This window comes from Sorex fumeus, unplaced genomic scaffold, assembly GCF_029834395.1.
Source record: "Sorex fumeus unplaced genomic scaffold, SorFum_2.1 ptg000130l, whole genome shotgun sequence".
NCBI classification, from domain to species: Eukaryota; Metazoa; Chordata; class Mammalia; order Eulipotyphla; family Soricidae; genus Sorex; species Sorex fumeus.
This window is the reverse complement of record NW_026606187.1, coordinates 2,512,060-2,529,523: the sequence shown is the minus strand read 5'-3', so window position 1 is coordinate 2,529,523 and position 17,464 is coordinate 2,512,060. Positions and strand designations below refer to the sequence as shown.

Below are 17,464 nucleotides of genomic sequence, written 5' to 3'. Positions count from 1 at the left end.
GACACAGCTTTTTGGAAGAAATGTCTCAAGGACAAGTTAGAGGTCTCTTACCTGTATATTTTATAGAAGGGTCTGATCTGTCCTTCTGAGCAAATATAGAGGGGAAAATAGGTCCTATGGGGTTTAATCAATAAGCAGAGAGACTTGTTTCCATGAACACAAAGTCTTAATGGCAACAAAACTCAAGAGCTGGTGTGAAGCCATGGGGCACAGTGTTGTTCTTCCCAGCACCGAGCACAACTGTTCTTCATAGCGATTGATGGTCTCATCTTGACTGGCATATTTCTCAAGTCTTTGGACATAACACAAGTTGACTCAAGCAACCCTTTCACCAATAGAGCACCAAGTGTGTTTGTATCAACTTGATTTATCTTAACTGATCATATCCAGGGCTAAGAAACAAGAAATGTACAAATGATTATTAAAAATAAACATTTACCTTAAGGATGTATGTGAGGCCAACAGTAAAGGACTTGACCAACAGCACAGGTTCTCAGATAGAAATGCATCTTCAGAAAAGCGCATTGAAGAAGCAGACTTCATATATAACAGAAACAATCACCAGCTCGCAGACTGAGCAGCCATTCCTTTCAGTCACTCTGTGAAAGTGCATCTTAGTATTTTGTGGAATGTAAAAACAACAACAACAAAATAGCAGTTTTGGTGGGGCTTAAATAGGACACTTATTTCTCCTGGTTCTGGAGCCTGAGAATTTCAAGATTTAGTGTTCATTGAACAAATTTAGTTTTCATTGAGAACTCACAACAGATACTCATCTTTTCTTCTTTTTCCTCTTGAGAGCCCCCTGATTGTCTCTTCTAAGAGCACTAATCCTATTCCGAAGGGCCTCAGACCTATAACCCAGTCATCTCCTTAAGGCCATGCCTCATAACCTATGGGGACCATTAGGATTTTATGTCAATGAAAAATATTTCGTATAAACACATGCACACGCATGCACACATGTGGCATCCTTTCAAAAATGTAGATTCAATGGTGATGACTCAACGGCAAATTTGTTTTAAAGAAATGTTGAATTCATCATTGCATTCTATCCATATGTATTTTCTAAATGCAACCATATGAAGAAGTAAACTTAAGTCATATGGTGGGCTATTGATGCTCAAGACGAATGATCACTCTGGGAAAAGTCAGAGACAATGAGGAGAAACAAATGCTATACCAATCATTTGTGTAATGTGAGGTCCGGGCCCCAGTAAGTGGCTGAGCTTGGTCCAGCAAGGAGGTATCTTAAATGCTGGGGCATCTAGGAGTGTCAAGGAGAAAAGAGCATCTAATCACTTAATTGTTACCAAGCAGAGTCATCCTTAAGAGGAATGCATTGAGGAGGTTAGAGCACCTCTCAGAGTCCTGTATAATCAGAATGTGTGTGGCTCTTCTTCCTCCCTCACTCCATAGATTTGCACTCATTCCTGCTGTCCTGCTGTACAAGAAATGACTCCCAAAAGCACATAATCAGTTTTATTTACCTATTCTACTTTGGGCCAGCGTGCTGGCTCTCTTGGACTGGTGGTGGTGGGGATTCATGGACATATTCATGCTCAACGAAGGTGTAACTGAATAGCAAAAACAGAGGTGGGGGGGGCTGGAGTGATAGCACAGCTGGTAGGGCGTTTGCCTTGCACGCGGCCGACCCGGGTTCGATTCCCAGCATCCCATATGGTCCTCCACGCACAGCCAGGAGTAATTCCTGAGTGCATGAACCAGGAGTAACCACTGTACATCGCTGGATGTGACCCAAAAAAAAGCAAAAAAAAAAAAAAGTTGGGGCCAAAGAGATAGTGCAGCAGGTAGGGTGTTCCCTTACATGCGTGCAATCCAGGTTTGATCCCTGGCATCCTATATAGTGCCCTGAGCACCACCAGAATAATCCCATAGTGCCAAGAATAAACCCTGGGTGTGGCCCCCAAACAAATAAAAAAGCACTCAGTAAGTTTTAGTTGCTCAAAATGCATGATTCACAGTTGAACCTGAGTGAATGTTTTTGCCACACTACTGTCAAAAATGAACCTCCTCTTAGCAAGCTTCTGGAGGAGGTGGTGTGGACTATAATCTAACCAACCTTCAGCCAGTGATTCTCAACTGCAGTTCCTGAACCTCTACCAGGCAAGATTGAGCATATCCATCTAGTTTCATTATATTTCATAGAAGACAAACTTCTTCTGGAAAAGACATTGCTTCCCTTCTGATCTACTACTGGCACAGTGCCAGATATACTATGGTGGCCAAAATGAAGTGACTTTGCTTTTCTCTCCCGGGGAAACACTCATGACCTGATTGCCCATAGTTCTGATATAGAAAATGTAAAATAATCAATTTATAATTAGTTGAATAAGTAGCATAGGTCTCAGATTTCAGATCCCACAGGGGGAAACAGAGTAATAAGTAATATCCTAGTGTAATAAGATCAATGACGATACCTGTTCAGGGCAAAAGAGTGAAGGCCTGGGACCTCCTATGATGGACTGGCCTCCCTCTACCCTCCTCAGGGAGTTGATTGCACCAACAAAACACACCTATGGGGGCTGGAGCTATAGCACGGCAGGTAGTGTGTTTGCCTTGCATGCAGCCAACCCGGGTTCAATTCCCAGCATCCCATATGGTCCCCTGAGCACCGCCAGGAGTGATTCTTGAATGCAGAGCCAGGAGTAACCCCTGTGCATTGCCAGGTGTGACCCAAAAAGAAAACACACACACACACATACCTATGCCTTCTGAGCTGCAGGTGCCCTGAATCTACTAGAGGAGGTTTTACTGGCAAAAACAATGCAAGGACATGGGAAGGACCTTTATATTGTACATGACCACTTCAGACAACCTAGGGACCATTAGGAAAGAATAGATGAAAGAAATCTGATTTTCTCCTTATCCACACTAAGAAAGCAAGAGCCGACTTTGAAAAGCTGTGACTCATTCTGTGATAAGCTGGAAATGGGGACGAGGGAGATAGTCCCCCCAAAAGGGCATAATCTCACCGGGGGCAAGGTCTTCAGTTCTAACCCCAACACTGTTTGGCCCCAGAGCACCACTGGATGAGGTCCTTATTTTTTAAAGAGTAGTTCCCCCATTGTTATTTGTCTTGCAATGTGCCTGTGATCACAAAGAAATTTTCTCGTTGAATAGGCTGCATATATATATATATATATATATATATATATAATCATTTAAGAAAGTTTCATTCCAAGTGGTTCATAACCCATAACCCTTAGGGCTTCTCAGTCACTGTCACTGTTTTCCTGTTGTTCATCGATTTGCTCGAGATAGATTTGCTCGAGAGGGCCCAGTAACATCTCCATTTTGAGACTTGTTACTGTGTTTGGCATTTCAAATACGTCACGGGTAGCTTGCCAGGCTTTGCCGTGCAGGCAAAATACTCTTGGTGGTTTGCCATGCTCTCCGAGAGGGATGGAGAAATTGAACCCGGGTCGGTCAGATCAGCCACGTGCAAGGCAAACACCCTACCGCTATGCTAGGGCTTCTCAGAAGAGAGTAATAACTGTTGCTTCATACAGCTCTCCTCTCAAACTGGAATGTAGTCTTCTTCCTCTTCCCCTTCTGATTGTGATAGTTACTGATATCCTGGACACTTATCTTACTTGTTTGTGATTATTAGAAATTCATCTTAGTTGTCTTTGCCTTTAGCAAGATCATCAGGAAAATTATGAAGAGAATTCCATTCTCTCTGTACTTTACACCCAGAAATGTAGTCAACCCTTTATTTCCAACATCTATGTAAACACTCAGAGTTTCTTCAACTCCTCATTGTCTTTCTGTCCATCAGTGGTCTGGACTTCTCCATTTGGACTTCTTCATCTGAACTTCTTCACCAGCTTAAAGTTGACCCAAGGCCCTCACAAACTCACCAAGTTTTCATGATTCTGATCATTGTGCCCCATGAACCTGACACAACCCTTGAATGTATATTTGGCCCCTGTGTACTGTTGTAATATTGTCACTGTCACAGTCACTCTCCTCCCGTTGTTCATCGATTTACTCGAGCGGGCCCAGTAACATCTCCATTGTGACACTTGCTACTGTGTTTGGCATATCAAATATGTCAGGGGTAGTGTGCCAGGCTTTGCCATGCGGGGGAGTTTGTCATCCTTTCAAATTATGGCCTCCAAGTTCAGCTGATACTCAAGAGCTCTTGAGGGTTTTCTTGTGTAAATCAGATTAATTACTTTTTTTTAGTATTTTGGTTTCAAAAAAATTCTTGTTTTCTAATACCTAAAACCCATGTAGCTAGCTTGAACAGAAGTCCTTTACTGTCCATTATTCTATGCTACCTCTGATCTCTTTTAAAGGGTTTCCTCAGGCTGGGTCATCAGGGACTTTGTTGGTGGCCATGTATGTTCTTTCGATTCCAAGCTTTGCCAGAAGTCTGTAAAGATTCATAGGATCCACCTACACAAGCTATGGAAAAGTCTGTAGATCACATTCAGCTTTTCTGAATACAGAAAATGTGTTCAGCAGTCTGAGATATTTGCCATTTCATATACTGGGACAGCTTGCAGATTACTGCAGATTAATTTTCTCTGTGGCCTAAAACCCACAGTAATGACAGAAAATGGTTAAAACAGTGCTTATCATGTACCAAACTGTAAAGACAGCATAGTTTTTAACCCATTTAATTTTAATACAAGCTTCTAAGGTACTATCATTATTATAATTTTTATCAGCATCTGTCATGCCAGAGACGACAGCAACAGCACAGAAAGTTTAAGTAACTTCTCCAAGTCCCGCATGTCATACATGCCAAGATTTCTGCCAGACAACTTATTTCCACAAGTGGCTCTCAACAGAGTCTGGGGAGAAATGTGGTTTTTGAGCCCCACGGGACATTTGGCAATGTCTGTGGGCATATGTATTTTTTTAATCACAACTTGACAGGGATGCTATAGAATCTGAAGGATAGAGGTTAGAATCCTAATTGACTATCCTGCAATGCACAGGACATCCCTGCCCTCAACAAAGAATCACCTGCCATGGAAGGTGATTGAGTGTGAGTTTGAGAAACTGAATCAAGACTGGAACCTGGAAACCTGGAGTCTTCTCTCTCAGTGGCGTTATTCACCAACATCTAATATGCTGACTTCTTGTTAAGTCCATAAAATAGTCCACCAGCACACACCAGCAATAGCTTGTTAGAACTCTCCAAACCCTAAACATAAAGATCTGGCAACAATCCTTGGAGGCAGTAATCAGGGGGGTGGTGGCAGGGTGAGGATCCTAGAGTTTCCGTGCCTTTTTTTTCTAGATGAGTCTCTGGAGGCAAAATTCAAGAAAAAAAAATTCTTACTGTGTTTTCATAATCCATAAGTTTGAACCTATTATCCGGCTACATTCTATTGAGTCCTCTTATCTAATCTCCCAGCTCTTCAAACTTGCAAATGGCCCTTTACTCCATCATCAGGAATATTGGCATCATTAGGCAGGAAGTTCCTAAATATTAGCTCTCAAGCTCCCAACCCCGTCCCCAACTGAGCACTAACCTCGTGGCCTTATCCACTTTCGTGTCTCTTCATATCAGGCTTCCTCTCAGTAGGAAAATCTGCGGGGCCCTTACTTTTCCACCCATCCTCTGCATTTTTCAACTCCACTCTATTTTTCTTTTGGGAGGGGGGTGTTTTTTGGCTTTTGGGCCACACCTGGCTGTGCTCAGGGCTTACTCTGACTGTGCTCTCAGGGATCACGCTTGGAGAGTCATGGGGCGGGGGGCCATATAGGATGCCGGGGATCAAACCTGGGTTGGCTGCATGCCCTGCACATTGTAGTATCACACTGCACCCTCCAGCTTCATACTGAACCTTCCTCTGCTTCATCAGATTGGATAGCGGTTAAGAACACCAGCTTAGCAAGGTTTTAAACCCCAACCCCACCTTGTGAGCTGTGCGATCTTACACAAGGCTCTTCTCAGAGGCTCCGTTTGCTCATTGATAAAATGGGAAATGCTGACCGCCTACTCAGCCTACTTCCATAGGCCTAATAATCTACCATCTCCGTGAAATGTCTCTGACAAAGACCGCTGTAAACCTTCTAATCCTAAAACATCTGTACCTGCCTGACCCCAATTTAAACCAGAAAAATCACCTGCCACCTGGATTTGCTTTCTTCCACAGTGTAGTCATGAAGCATCTCCTCATTCTTTTCCAGCTGTTAATTTTGTGCGTACAATGCCCAACTCCTGTGTCTCTTCATCCTTCCCCTTGCCTTTTCCCTCTTTTTCATCCTTTGCTTTTCCCATTGCCTTCTTCTTCTATCTTCTGTCCCACACATTTCTGTCCCCCTTCTCCCTCTCGTGGGCCTGCAGACTTAGTAGATATGATTTTGTTTGCAAAGAGACCTTTACTCATAATAGAGATGTCCCATTTATACTACACACCAGTTATAAAGTCAAACTGATACTGTAGTCGCTCCTTCCCAGTACCTGCCATCATTTAAAAGGCATATACCATGCGTGTTTACCATCAATTTGTACCTGACATCTGATACTTATAAAACACTAGCATGAAATTAATGTGTAATCAATAATTAATCAATAATTAATGTGTAATCAATAATTTTTTTCTTTTGGTTTTGGGCAACACCTGACAGTATCTAGGGATTACTCCTGGCTGTGCACTCAGGAATCATTCCTGGAAGGTTCCAGGGGCCATATGGGATGCTGGGGATTGGATCTGGGTTGATTGTGTGCAAAGCAGGCACTCTACCCACTGTACTATCGCCCTGGACCCTTAACAAAGTCATCTTATTGGGTCCAGAAAGAAAGGAAGTCCGTGGCCTCATTTCATTAGTTGGTTGTGAAGCCTGAGTCATAAGTCTGAATACCTTCTTTCTTGCCTTCTTTTTGGCTGATACCCATATGGCTCTGGGCCTAGGCTGCTTAGCTTCCTTATCTGAGAAGTGTGGCTTCCCAGCAGCTGGTCTTTCACCTACGTAGAATCCAACATTCCTGACTTGGTGTTTGGTCACCATAGTCAACTTTTCAGCAGAACTGGGCAGAGGACAGTCTCAAGATGTGTCCTTGAACAGGGTTCATCGCATCTCCGACCCTCAGTTTCCATGTCTGGGTTAACAGGCTCAGTGAATCGTCTGGTACACGAGTGAGGTTTAAGCAGGATGACACGTGAAATTGCCTGGCTCGGACCTTGGCAAGTCGCAGGTGCTCAACTGAATTTCTAAGTAAGTTTCTTTCCTCCGTGCAGAGGAAATGGCCCCACTCCTGCCCTTGCTCTAACCACCGTTCTCGTGGGTTACAGTTCATCAAGAGGGCTCAGAAAATATTACTAATTTATGCACCATTTGTTCCACTGGATAATGCATTTGGGAAAATGTGAGGCACCCGTGTACCTCTAATTCAGGCAAGCCAAAGGCAAGCTGTGCAGCTGACCCTTCCAGGGAGAATGGGCACTTTATATCTCACACGGGTGATTGCTCGCTCCCTTGGCATTCATGATGGTTCCATTTGCTTCAATTGAGGAGGCCCCAGAGAGACATAGCACAAATTGAACTATGTAGCTTGATCTGGCCAGGTTTCTGGGAATTCTAGTCTGGGGCTTTGTAACTCCCAGTGGTGAGCTAGTGACAGCCCACCTTTGCAACACATAATGCGTCTCATTTGAAGGTGCAGCTTTACCACCTCCTGGTAAAGTGACCTTGGGTCAGTCACATCTGTGCTGGGCTGTACTGAACCTGGGTAAGCATAGGCAAAAAGCTAGGGTCAGTCTGCAGTCTTACCTGAAGTTTGTTTCCTCTACACTTGTGATTTAAAGTAAATAAATCAATCAGTTTTCTGATCTATGAGTGGGGATAAACAGTCATGGGACTGGAGAGATAGTACAGTGATCAAGGCGCTTGCATGCAGCCAACTGGGTACTATCTCCAGAACCCCATGAGGTCTCCCTAGCCCACCAGGAGTGATTCCTGAGGACAGAGCATGGAGTAAGCCCTGAGCACCACCAGGTATGGTCCAACTCAAACCCCCTCCAAAGATAGAAAACATTCTTACACACACACACACACAAACACACACACACACATATATATATATATATATATATATATATATATATATATGGAGCGATAGCACAGCGGGTAGGGCGTTCGCCTTACACGCAGCCGACATGGCCAACCCGAGTTCGATTCCTCCGCCCCTCTCGGAGAGCCCGGCAAGCTGCCGAGAGTATTCGATATGCCAGACACAGTAACAACAAAGTCTCCAATGGAGACGTTACTGGGCCCGCTCGAGCAAATCGACGATCAACGGGAGGGCCTTTACCTTACCTTTATATAGCAAGAAATATATCAGAAGCCTGACACATGTAAGGTGCTCTCATATAAATTTTTATAAAATCATTATGAAATAGTAATTATTACTTTTATGACTGTTACCTGATAAAGAGATTGTGACAAAAGACCTGTTAGGTAATTTTCCAAGTGTCACACTTCTATATGAGGATCCCAGCTTGACATTTCTGGAGCTATGGTCCCAACTACACCGTAGAACTTACTAACCAGAAAGGCTAAGAGGTTAGGTGTCTGAACTGAAACTTTGGACCACAAGTCAGGGAATAAACACTCAGAAAATCTTAGTTAATATGTTCTTGATCACCTTGTGTGTAACATTGTTCTGCTTGTTTCCTCCAAAGCCCCTAACCCTAACATGCACACAGGCTTGTACTTAGCAAAGGTCCCTGCCCCAACACACACACACACAAACACACACACACACACACCGCTGTGTATGTGTGCACTTTGGCAGTGGGAGTCAGGGTGGGGCACAGGATTTGGATAGAGTCTCATAAACATCCGAGCTGTGAGAGCAGCTGTGTGATCTTGCGGAATGATTCTCGCTTCAGGACTGTGTGTTGACGCTGATGTCACGGCTGCTCTAAGCACCCCAGATACTGTTAACGAGCTGTTCCAAGCCCAGATGCAGTATTTTCTCACCATATGGCCCACACTGAAGTGCATGGTCTTTCAGACAAGGAATAGAACTCCAAAATGCTCCACCCCTGTGCTTGGAAAACCTATTTAGAGGAGCAGTTCTCTCCAAACCATCATACCCCCACCCACCCAGTTCTCCTGCTTTCTGGAGACCATGCATTTATTTATACATCCATGCACCAAAAATAATCTGTCCACTACCATGTGGCAGGTGCTGGATTAGGCTACACTGGGGTTCAAAAGGGGAATAAAATGGCACCCTTGGCTCTGAAGCTAATTGTGAAGGGCATGGGAGCAAATTGTACTGACATTATTTTGTCTGTAAAATAGGTCATTATCAAGATCTCTGGGAATTAAAAAGTTAGTGAAAATATTTGTAACAGAATGAAGAAATTTGCACACCCAGCATCTAAATGCTTTTCCTATTCAGTTAAAGAAACCTGTAATTGGATACATAACAGATGCTTCGTAGTACTGATTCCCAATTAGATGTGGTACCTTTCCTCCAATCCAGCTTCTTTCACACTATTCTCCACATCTCTTCAACCGTTAGCTCAGACCAACAATCTTGGGGTTATTTATGAGGGCCATTCTTGTACAAACGTTTTCACATCACAAAGAACTGTTGACCTTGGGGGTGGGGGATTCTTATTGATGCTTAGAAACTATTTCCTATGTGATACTTAGGGTATTGTCAGGGCTCAGAGAATCATATGTGGTAGAGAGCAAATTTGGGGCTTTTGCAATCAAAGTATATGCTCCAGTCCTTTGAGCCATGTCCCTGGCCCATTTGCCTGATCTTTAATATGCATTCCAGGCTGGAGTAGTAGTCCAGCAGGTAGGGCGTTTGCCTTGCACACAGCCGACCTAGGCTCAATTCCCAGCACCCTATATTGTCCCCTGCACCGCCAGGAGTAATTCCTGAGTGCATGAGCTAAGAGTAACCTCTGTGCATCGCCTGGTGTGACTCAAAAAGAAAAAAAAATTATGGGATCTCTCCTTAGTTGCTTGGCTTCATTCTCCTATAACATGATGGTCAAAGCCATTCAGGCTCCTCTGCCTCTTTTCTGGTGCATTTTCCAGAAGTCTTGTCCTCAATCCCCTTTGTACTAAGCACTGACCCCTTGTCATCAGTCCCCTTTGTACTAAACACACACACACACACACACACACACACACACATACACACACACACACACACACACACACTCTTCTATACACAATGGCTTATTGGTTGACTGCCATTTCGTCCCAGATGCTATGGATAAAAGACTGGAGCTCCACAAAGATCTTAACAGATGGTAGCAATTAGCTGAAGTGAAGGAGATGAATTTGAATGGGGCTCAATGTAAAGACAAGCACCAAGGCCTAAGAAGTGGGTGGGCAGAGAAAGGATGAGAGGAAAAATATCACTGCTCTTCCTCTGCATAAGAAAACATTAACAAGCAAAAATACATCAGAAGAGCTAAAATCTGGAAAGGGTCACATAAAAATATCTTCAGGTAATTTTTGTCTAAACACCCATTCAGTATTTTCATCCTATGAGATGAGTCTCTCCAATGGAGATGAAATTAAAATACTTCCATGAGTTCTTCACATTCATTCTGACTGAGCTAGGCTCCAGGCACTGACCTCCAGATGAGAAAGTGTGGTTGACTGATACTGCATTGAATCAGAATATACTTTGTTTTCTAAATCTGTTCCTTAATTCCTATGTGGTTCAGCTTTTCCATTTGGTTAAAGATAAATACCTTTCCTTACCTTTCTCATAGGATGACTATACCAATGATCTTGTAGCCCTTGCTTAAGTTAAAACAAAATTCAGCACCAACTGATTTAAGTGATCTGCTTACATTATCACAGTGATTTAGGTGATTTCTTGCAATATCACTGTATCGCTATGTCACTGTCATCCCATTGTTCATTGATTTGCTCAAGAAGGCACCAGTAACGTGTCCATTTGTCCCAGCCCTGAGATTTTAGCAGCCTCTCTTTACTCATCCTTCCCAGTGGTGCCTTACTGGAGGCTCTTTCAGGGTTAGGGGAATGAGACCCATTATTATCACTGTTTTTGGCATATCGAATATGCCATGGGGAGCTTGCCAGGCTCTGCCATGTACTTGCAATATAACATATTTATTTGCATTATCTTCACTATAATCCTATAAAATCAGGGTTATGTTAACCCCATATTTGGGATCAGAAAATTGAAATTCCAGGTGTTTTTAGTAATTTTATTGAGATGACATGGGTATTCAGAACTCTTAAACTGTGCATTTGTCAGTCCTAAAAACTTTCTTTTTCTACTACTCTCTATTAGGTAGTTAAATGTGGTGAAATTCAGGCAGACTCCAATATGATGGCACTCAGGATACTTCGGGGAATACGTCATTCCAAGACAAACATGGTTATGAATGGCCAGGGTTATTACTTTGCTTTGAAAACCCCATTCTGCTGATTATCATCACACTCTAACAACAACTAGCTCTCTGTGAATTTCTCTACCAGGGAAAATCCTCTTGCCTAATAAAAGTGCTTGAGGAGAAAGCTCAAAACCCAGTAGCAATTAATTATTGACAAAGCATGTGAATTAAAGATAAAAGAAAAATCGTTCTTGCTCCACACATGCTATAGTAAATAAATTTAATTATGGTTAGAAGCTAAGGGATCCTCGTCCATATTAAGTTTTATTAGCGGAGACATTTAAAAGCATGTCATCATAACAAAGAGGTCTTGTGTAATCCTAAATGTACCACTTTGGTGCATGGCTCAGAAGTGAATAGACTTAATGGAGCACATGGTGGCAGATGGCCTGCGGTACTGACAGGTATTGAGCAGGTTTATCATCAGTTAGCCTCAGTCTGCATATGCCTCTAGCAAATTGACTGTGTAATGGAATCACAAGCTCCATAATAGTATCCACGGGCCTGACATATTAGGATTAGGGCGTGAGTCCTGTCGAACTCCCCCCAATATCTTGAGGCTCCCCAATGAGACCCTCTGTCAAAATGAACAGGAATGGAGAGCTGTGTTTGAAGTTTGGCAAGAAAACCCAAAGACATGGACCTGCATGTGTGATCTATCACTGGCTCAAAAGACAACTTTAGAATTGAAGCAAGAATGAGATCCCTAGGTGCACTCTGGGATTTCTTTCGTGGGACACTCTGACACTCTCTGTCAGTGTAGTCCTGACTGATCTTGAAGGAAGTTTCAGATCAGATCAAATGAGGGAGTTGAGACTTGGAGCATTAATTCAACTTTCTGAGGACATAGAACCTATAGAATGCCCATGTTCATTCCCTTACTTTTGGGTCTTAGTTATTTCATTTTCAGGTGATCACTGTCACTCCGTTGCTCATCAATATGCTTGGTTTGTGTGTCAGATGGTCACTATTACAATTACTCAATTCTGCTTATAGTACAAAAGCAATCATAATCTCAAAAGGAATGAGTGTGGATACATTTCAATGAAGCTTCATTTTGAGCACAGAAATCGGAATTTTGTATACTTTTCCTGTATCACAAAACACTGTTATTTGTTTTTCCCCCTACCATTTAAAGATTAAAATTCACACTTAGCTGCAGGCTCTAGTGAAACAGGAGGCAAGGAGTAGTTTGTCAACCCCTGGACTAAATAATCTATGAGGTCTTGTTGAGCTCAACATTTTCCAAAATCCACTACAATAATAACAACCTTGATTTATTAAACTCTTATACATGCCAGATTCTGTTAAATACTTTACAAACATTATCTTCTTTAGTCCTTATACTGTAGTGTGAAGGAGGTGTTCTCATTATCTCCCTTTCAGAGTGTCTAGATCTAATATATGGAGTAACAAGAATATATCTGGGTTAAATATAATTGGTAAGAGTGAAAGCAGTAATTTAGCTCGCATAAAATTTTCAAGAATAGATGCATCAGCCTTAGACTGCCTTTTCTGATAATACTTTAGCCAGAACTAAATTTTAAAAATAACTTCCAAGTGCTTATCAATGAAGAGCTCCACACAGGGCTATGTGCTTGACATAACTAATGCAAATCATTAAAGTAGTTCTCCACAGGAATAACCTCTCTCTTTCTGTTTCCTCCCTCTTACAGAAATGTGATGCCTAAGACAGTGGATGGACAGATAACCATGGAGAAGACCCCCAGTTACTTTGTGACTAATGAGGCTCCGAAGCGCATCCACTCCATGGCCAAGGACATCAAACTGATTGTGGTGGTGAGGAACCCTGTGACCAGGGCCATCTCTGACTATACCCAGACTCTGTCAAAGAAGCCTGAGATCCCCACCTTCGAGGTGCTGGCCTTCAAAAATCGGACCCTGGGGCTGATCGATGCCTCCTGGAGTGCCATTCGGATAGGGATCTACGCCCTGCACCTGGAGAACTGGCTCCAGTACTTCCCCCTCTCCCAGATCCTCTTTGTCAGTGGAGAGAGACTCATAGTGGATCCGGCGGGGGAAATGGCCAAAGTCCAGGACTTCCTAGGCCTGAAGCGGGTGGTAAATGAGAAACATTTCTATTTCAACAAAACCAAGGGATTCCCTTGCCTCAAGAAGCCGGAAGACAGCGGTGCCCCGAGGTGCTTAGGCAAGAGCAAAGGCCGGACTCATCCCCGCATTGACCCAGATGTGATCCACAGACTGCGGAAATTCTACAAACCCTTCAACATGATGTTTTACCAAATGACTGGTCAAGATTTCCAGTGGGAACAGGAGGAGGGTGACAAATGAGGGTGGCGAGGTGGCGGGAAGGCAAGGGGATATCTCTGGGTGCTCCTTAACTGAGTCCCAATCACCCAGGCTTTGCTGCCTCAGCCTTGCTGGAAGGTCACATCCATCTCTTCCTTTGACTGGTCAGGATTGTCTCCAATCCTATTGACCTAGGCGAAGTGATGGATCCCAGGGTGCTCCTCATGGAGGAACCAGGTCTGCCTGGGAAGAAGCATCTGGTTAACCAGACAGCTACCTAGGACCACCAGTAAAACTCTGTCTTCTGCTAGTTAATAGAGTCTGAAGACAGGATAAAGAGCTATCTGGGTCAGAGATAGTGCCATAAATGTGTAAGTGATAAGACCAGAAAGGAAGGTCTACTTTTAGGGAGCTCTCACCTTAGGAAGCCTGACTTCTAGCCCTCTAGCAGAAAAAGGTCCTTGCTCTATAAATCTGTACTTTGGCCTCTCTCCAGAATGCTAATTGTGGCTGAGAGCTCCAGGACTCCCAGGGAGCAAGGTTCTCCCGCTGTGGGGCCTCTAGCCTTTACCTTAACGATCTCATCCTACAACCCATTGGCTTCCTCCCATCTCATCTTATGAAGGCAGAGGCATGCACGTTCCCTACCAAAAAATTTAAAAAATAAAAGAAAATCGAACACCCCTGAAAGCCTTCTTTCTAAGGGTCCTCAGAGGAGGGTTGAATCTCTCTCTTCATGAGTACTGTGGATTGTGGCAGAGCTTAGCTTCTACCACTGTGGGAGAATCCAGCCCACACTGCTGATCTCCAAGCTGAGTCCTGAGGTTGGTAGAGGAATGCCATATCTAAGATGGAAAACCAGAAGCCCATCTCCTTCATGGGCAGCCTCCTTGTCTCCAAAATATCCCTCCCCACATTGCAAAATGGTTGTGAAACGTGCTTTGGGGCGGAGGTTCTGTGGAGTACCCAGAGAGGCAAGGACCAGGAAATTGGCATGTCTTTTGTTAAAAGTAATCTTTAGTAATGCAACCAAGTGCGGGTCTATCACCCTTTTTCCATTTGCACCACCGCCCTTCTCATGGTCACATCATGCTTTATCCCCTCAATTGAGAGACGGCACGTCAGGGGCAGTGGCAAGAGAGCTGACGACATTTGTCAGATCCAGTTTTGGGGGTGGGGAGGGCATGGGTTGTATGTGGACACCCCCCTTCAAGGGCTGTTGAATCAAGTGCCCCTTCCATTCACTTGATTGAATTAAAATGCAACATTTGACATGAAGCACTTGTTCACAAATCTCCAAAACCAGGAATTGTTCTAGAAAATTGGAAATATGTATGAGTCGGGGGACTTAAATCTGTTCAGCTGTTATTAAACTGTCATTTCTCCCGCTAAATGAAAACTGTGTTGTTATAAAGCTTAATGCAACCTCAGCATTGGGTTTCAGTGGTGTGTTTGTGTTAGCCATCCCTGCCCCCTTCCCCTGCCTCCAATTCCTTCTTAAACTGGAGAGTCTTTCAGGGGATTCTTTCTATCTGTGGAGTATTATGATTCTTGAACTCGGATCAAAGAAGTGGTTCCTGGAAATGCCTCCTGTCCTCGCCAATCAAAACAAGGAATGAACTGCTGTGCCAGTTTCAGAAGCTATATTAGAAATATTTTTTGAGATATAAAGTGGTTACTGGGCAACCTATATGCTTTCACTACCAAAGAAAAAGAAAAATAAAAGCAACCATAAACACTCATGCACACACAGACATGCATGCATGCCTACTTGAAATGCACGTTTGTTCAGATGAAGATGTTGCCAGCTGCCCAATTTGAGGACCTTGTTTCATGCAGATAGATAAGGAGTGTGACCAGATCTAGAGCAGAGACCCCTATGGCGTTTTTCAAGCTGCTGCTCCCTGAACTCTAATTCAGAGTTCTTGATGATTTGGAATTTCTGTTGTGGGGAGTGGTTTAAGTCATATATACCTTTGAAAATCAGGGTTGAGGACAATTTTCTTTTTTTTGAGGACAGTCTTCCATGTACATTTCTTTGCTTTCTCTCCTCCTCCTTGGAAATCTCTGTTAGTGTTTTCTGGAGCTTACTTCCAATCAAAATGATTCCTATGTCCTTTGAAGAAATTAATGAAAATAACACCTCTCTCTCTCTCTCTCTCTCTCTCTCTCTCCCCCTCCCTCCCTCCTTCATGTGCACACATGTGCACGTACACACACACACACACACACACACACACACCACTTCCTATCTCTCACGTTTGGAAATATAATGGTGATCTTACTACCCATGATGTATTCGATATGCCAGACACAGTAACAAGTCTCACAATGTTACTGGGCCCGCTTGAGCAAATCCATGAACAACAGGAGGACAGTGACAGTGACTACATATGCTTCCTAAGTAGTGTCTGGTAATAAAGTTTCAAAGGTGTTTCTGCCATCAAAAATGACTACCCCCACCCCCACCATCTCTTCTTTCTGAGCAGATACACAATGACTCAACCTCTCAGACACCCCTTTGCATTGTTTATCTCTCTGTTTCTGTAAGTTCAGAACATTAGAATCTTAAGAGCTAATATTTAAAAGGAAATCCAGTAAGGGGCCAAGAGCTAGCTTGAGGGCTAGAAAATGTGCCTGACAAGAAGAGACCCCAAGTTTACTCCCTAACACCATATACTGCCCCCCTCAGCTCAGCTGTGTATAGTCTTGATAGCTCACAGCACCTCTGGGTCTGTCAGCATCACATCATCAGAATACCACTCCCGGCCCCCCTGAACACTTCTTGAGAGACCCCCACACACAAAAAAAATCCATAAATAAATAAAACAAACAAATCTGTTATTTAATGTGGCTAACAAGAATGGTTAATAAACCATTCTTGCCTGGGAAATAAAAGCCTCCTATCACCCCTTAAAGTATGCACATATTTTAACAGTAAGCTAAAATTCTCTGGAGAAATAAGACTGAGGCCTAAGCCCAGAGATCTTGAGGATTTTATTCTATGGATCTGTTTGGCAATATGGTTGAAAGCTCATGATTCGGAAAAGAAATGCAAACTTGACATGTTTAAGTTTTATTTTCTGCAGTGTCTACTCTAACTTGATCCGTGTCACTCTGGGGGTGAGTCACTAATCCAGGTCCCCCCTTTCTTCACTGTGAAAATTTGACAAAATATTATTTTCTACCCAGAAAAGCTAAGTGAACCTGCTAAGGAGCTAGGTTAATAATACATACACCCCATTTAAACGCATGCATGACAACTCACGGCAGATTGAATTTTGTATTTGATTTCAATTAGCAAAGAATAAATTATTTTTAATTTCCTCATCCCCTCGCTTCCCTTGAAGGGAGGACCCACGGCTCTGGAAAGAGGGACCAGCATTACTCAGAGACAAGAAAAGGTGCGTTCCTCCTTCCAGATGGTATGCCAGCCATTGTACCCACATGCATTTAATCTCCTTCCTCATTATGGATTCTGAATGGTGGGAAAGCCCTGATTTGCTGCTTAGATCTATGACTTCAGAAACCAATAATCGGGCTAGAAAAACACTCAGCAGGGATTTTTGTCAACTGTCTGTGAAAACAAGGGCTTCAGAGTTGTGAAGTCACAACCACTGAGTGGGAATGTCTTGCAACCTCCGAGAACTTTCTATGGTTTAAGTTCAGGGGTGTGTGTGTGTGTGTGTGTGTGTGTGTGTGTGTGTGTGTGTGTACGCACGCGCACATGAGCGCGCCCTGGGGAGGTCTGGGTTCTCAGAATTCTAATCAGAGTCACACATTAGATGGCGGTGATGATGGCC

The 17,464-nt window shown here is 43.3% G+C and overlaps 1 protein-coding gene across 1 annotated transcript in view; it reads left to right on the top strand.

Annotated features, from left to right (window-relative positions):
• HS3ST4 (heparan sulfate-glucosamine 3-sulfotransferase 4) overlaps positions 1-13,756 on the top strand; it is a 481,972-nt gene extending 468,216 nt beyond the window's left edge. The window contains exon 2 of the mRNA XM_056138775.1: positions 13,067-13,756. Within this exon, the coding sequence (XP_055994750.1) occupies positions 13,067-13,703 (637 nt within the window). The 3' untranslated portion in view covers positions 13,704-13,756. The remainder of the gene's footprint in view (positions 1-13,066) is intronic.
• The last annotated feature ends 3,708 nt before the right edge of the window (positions 13,757-17,464 follow it).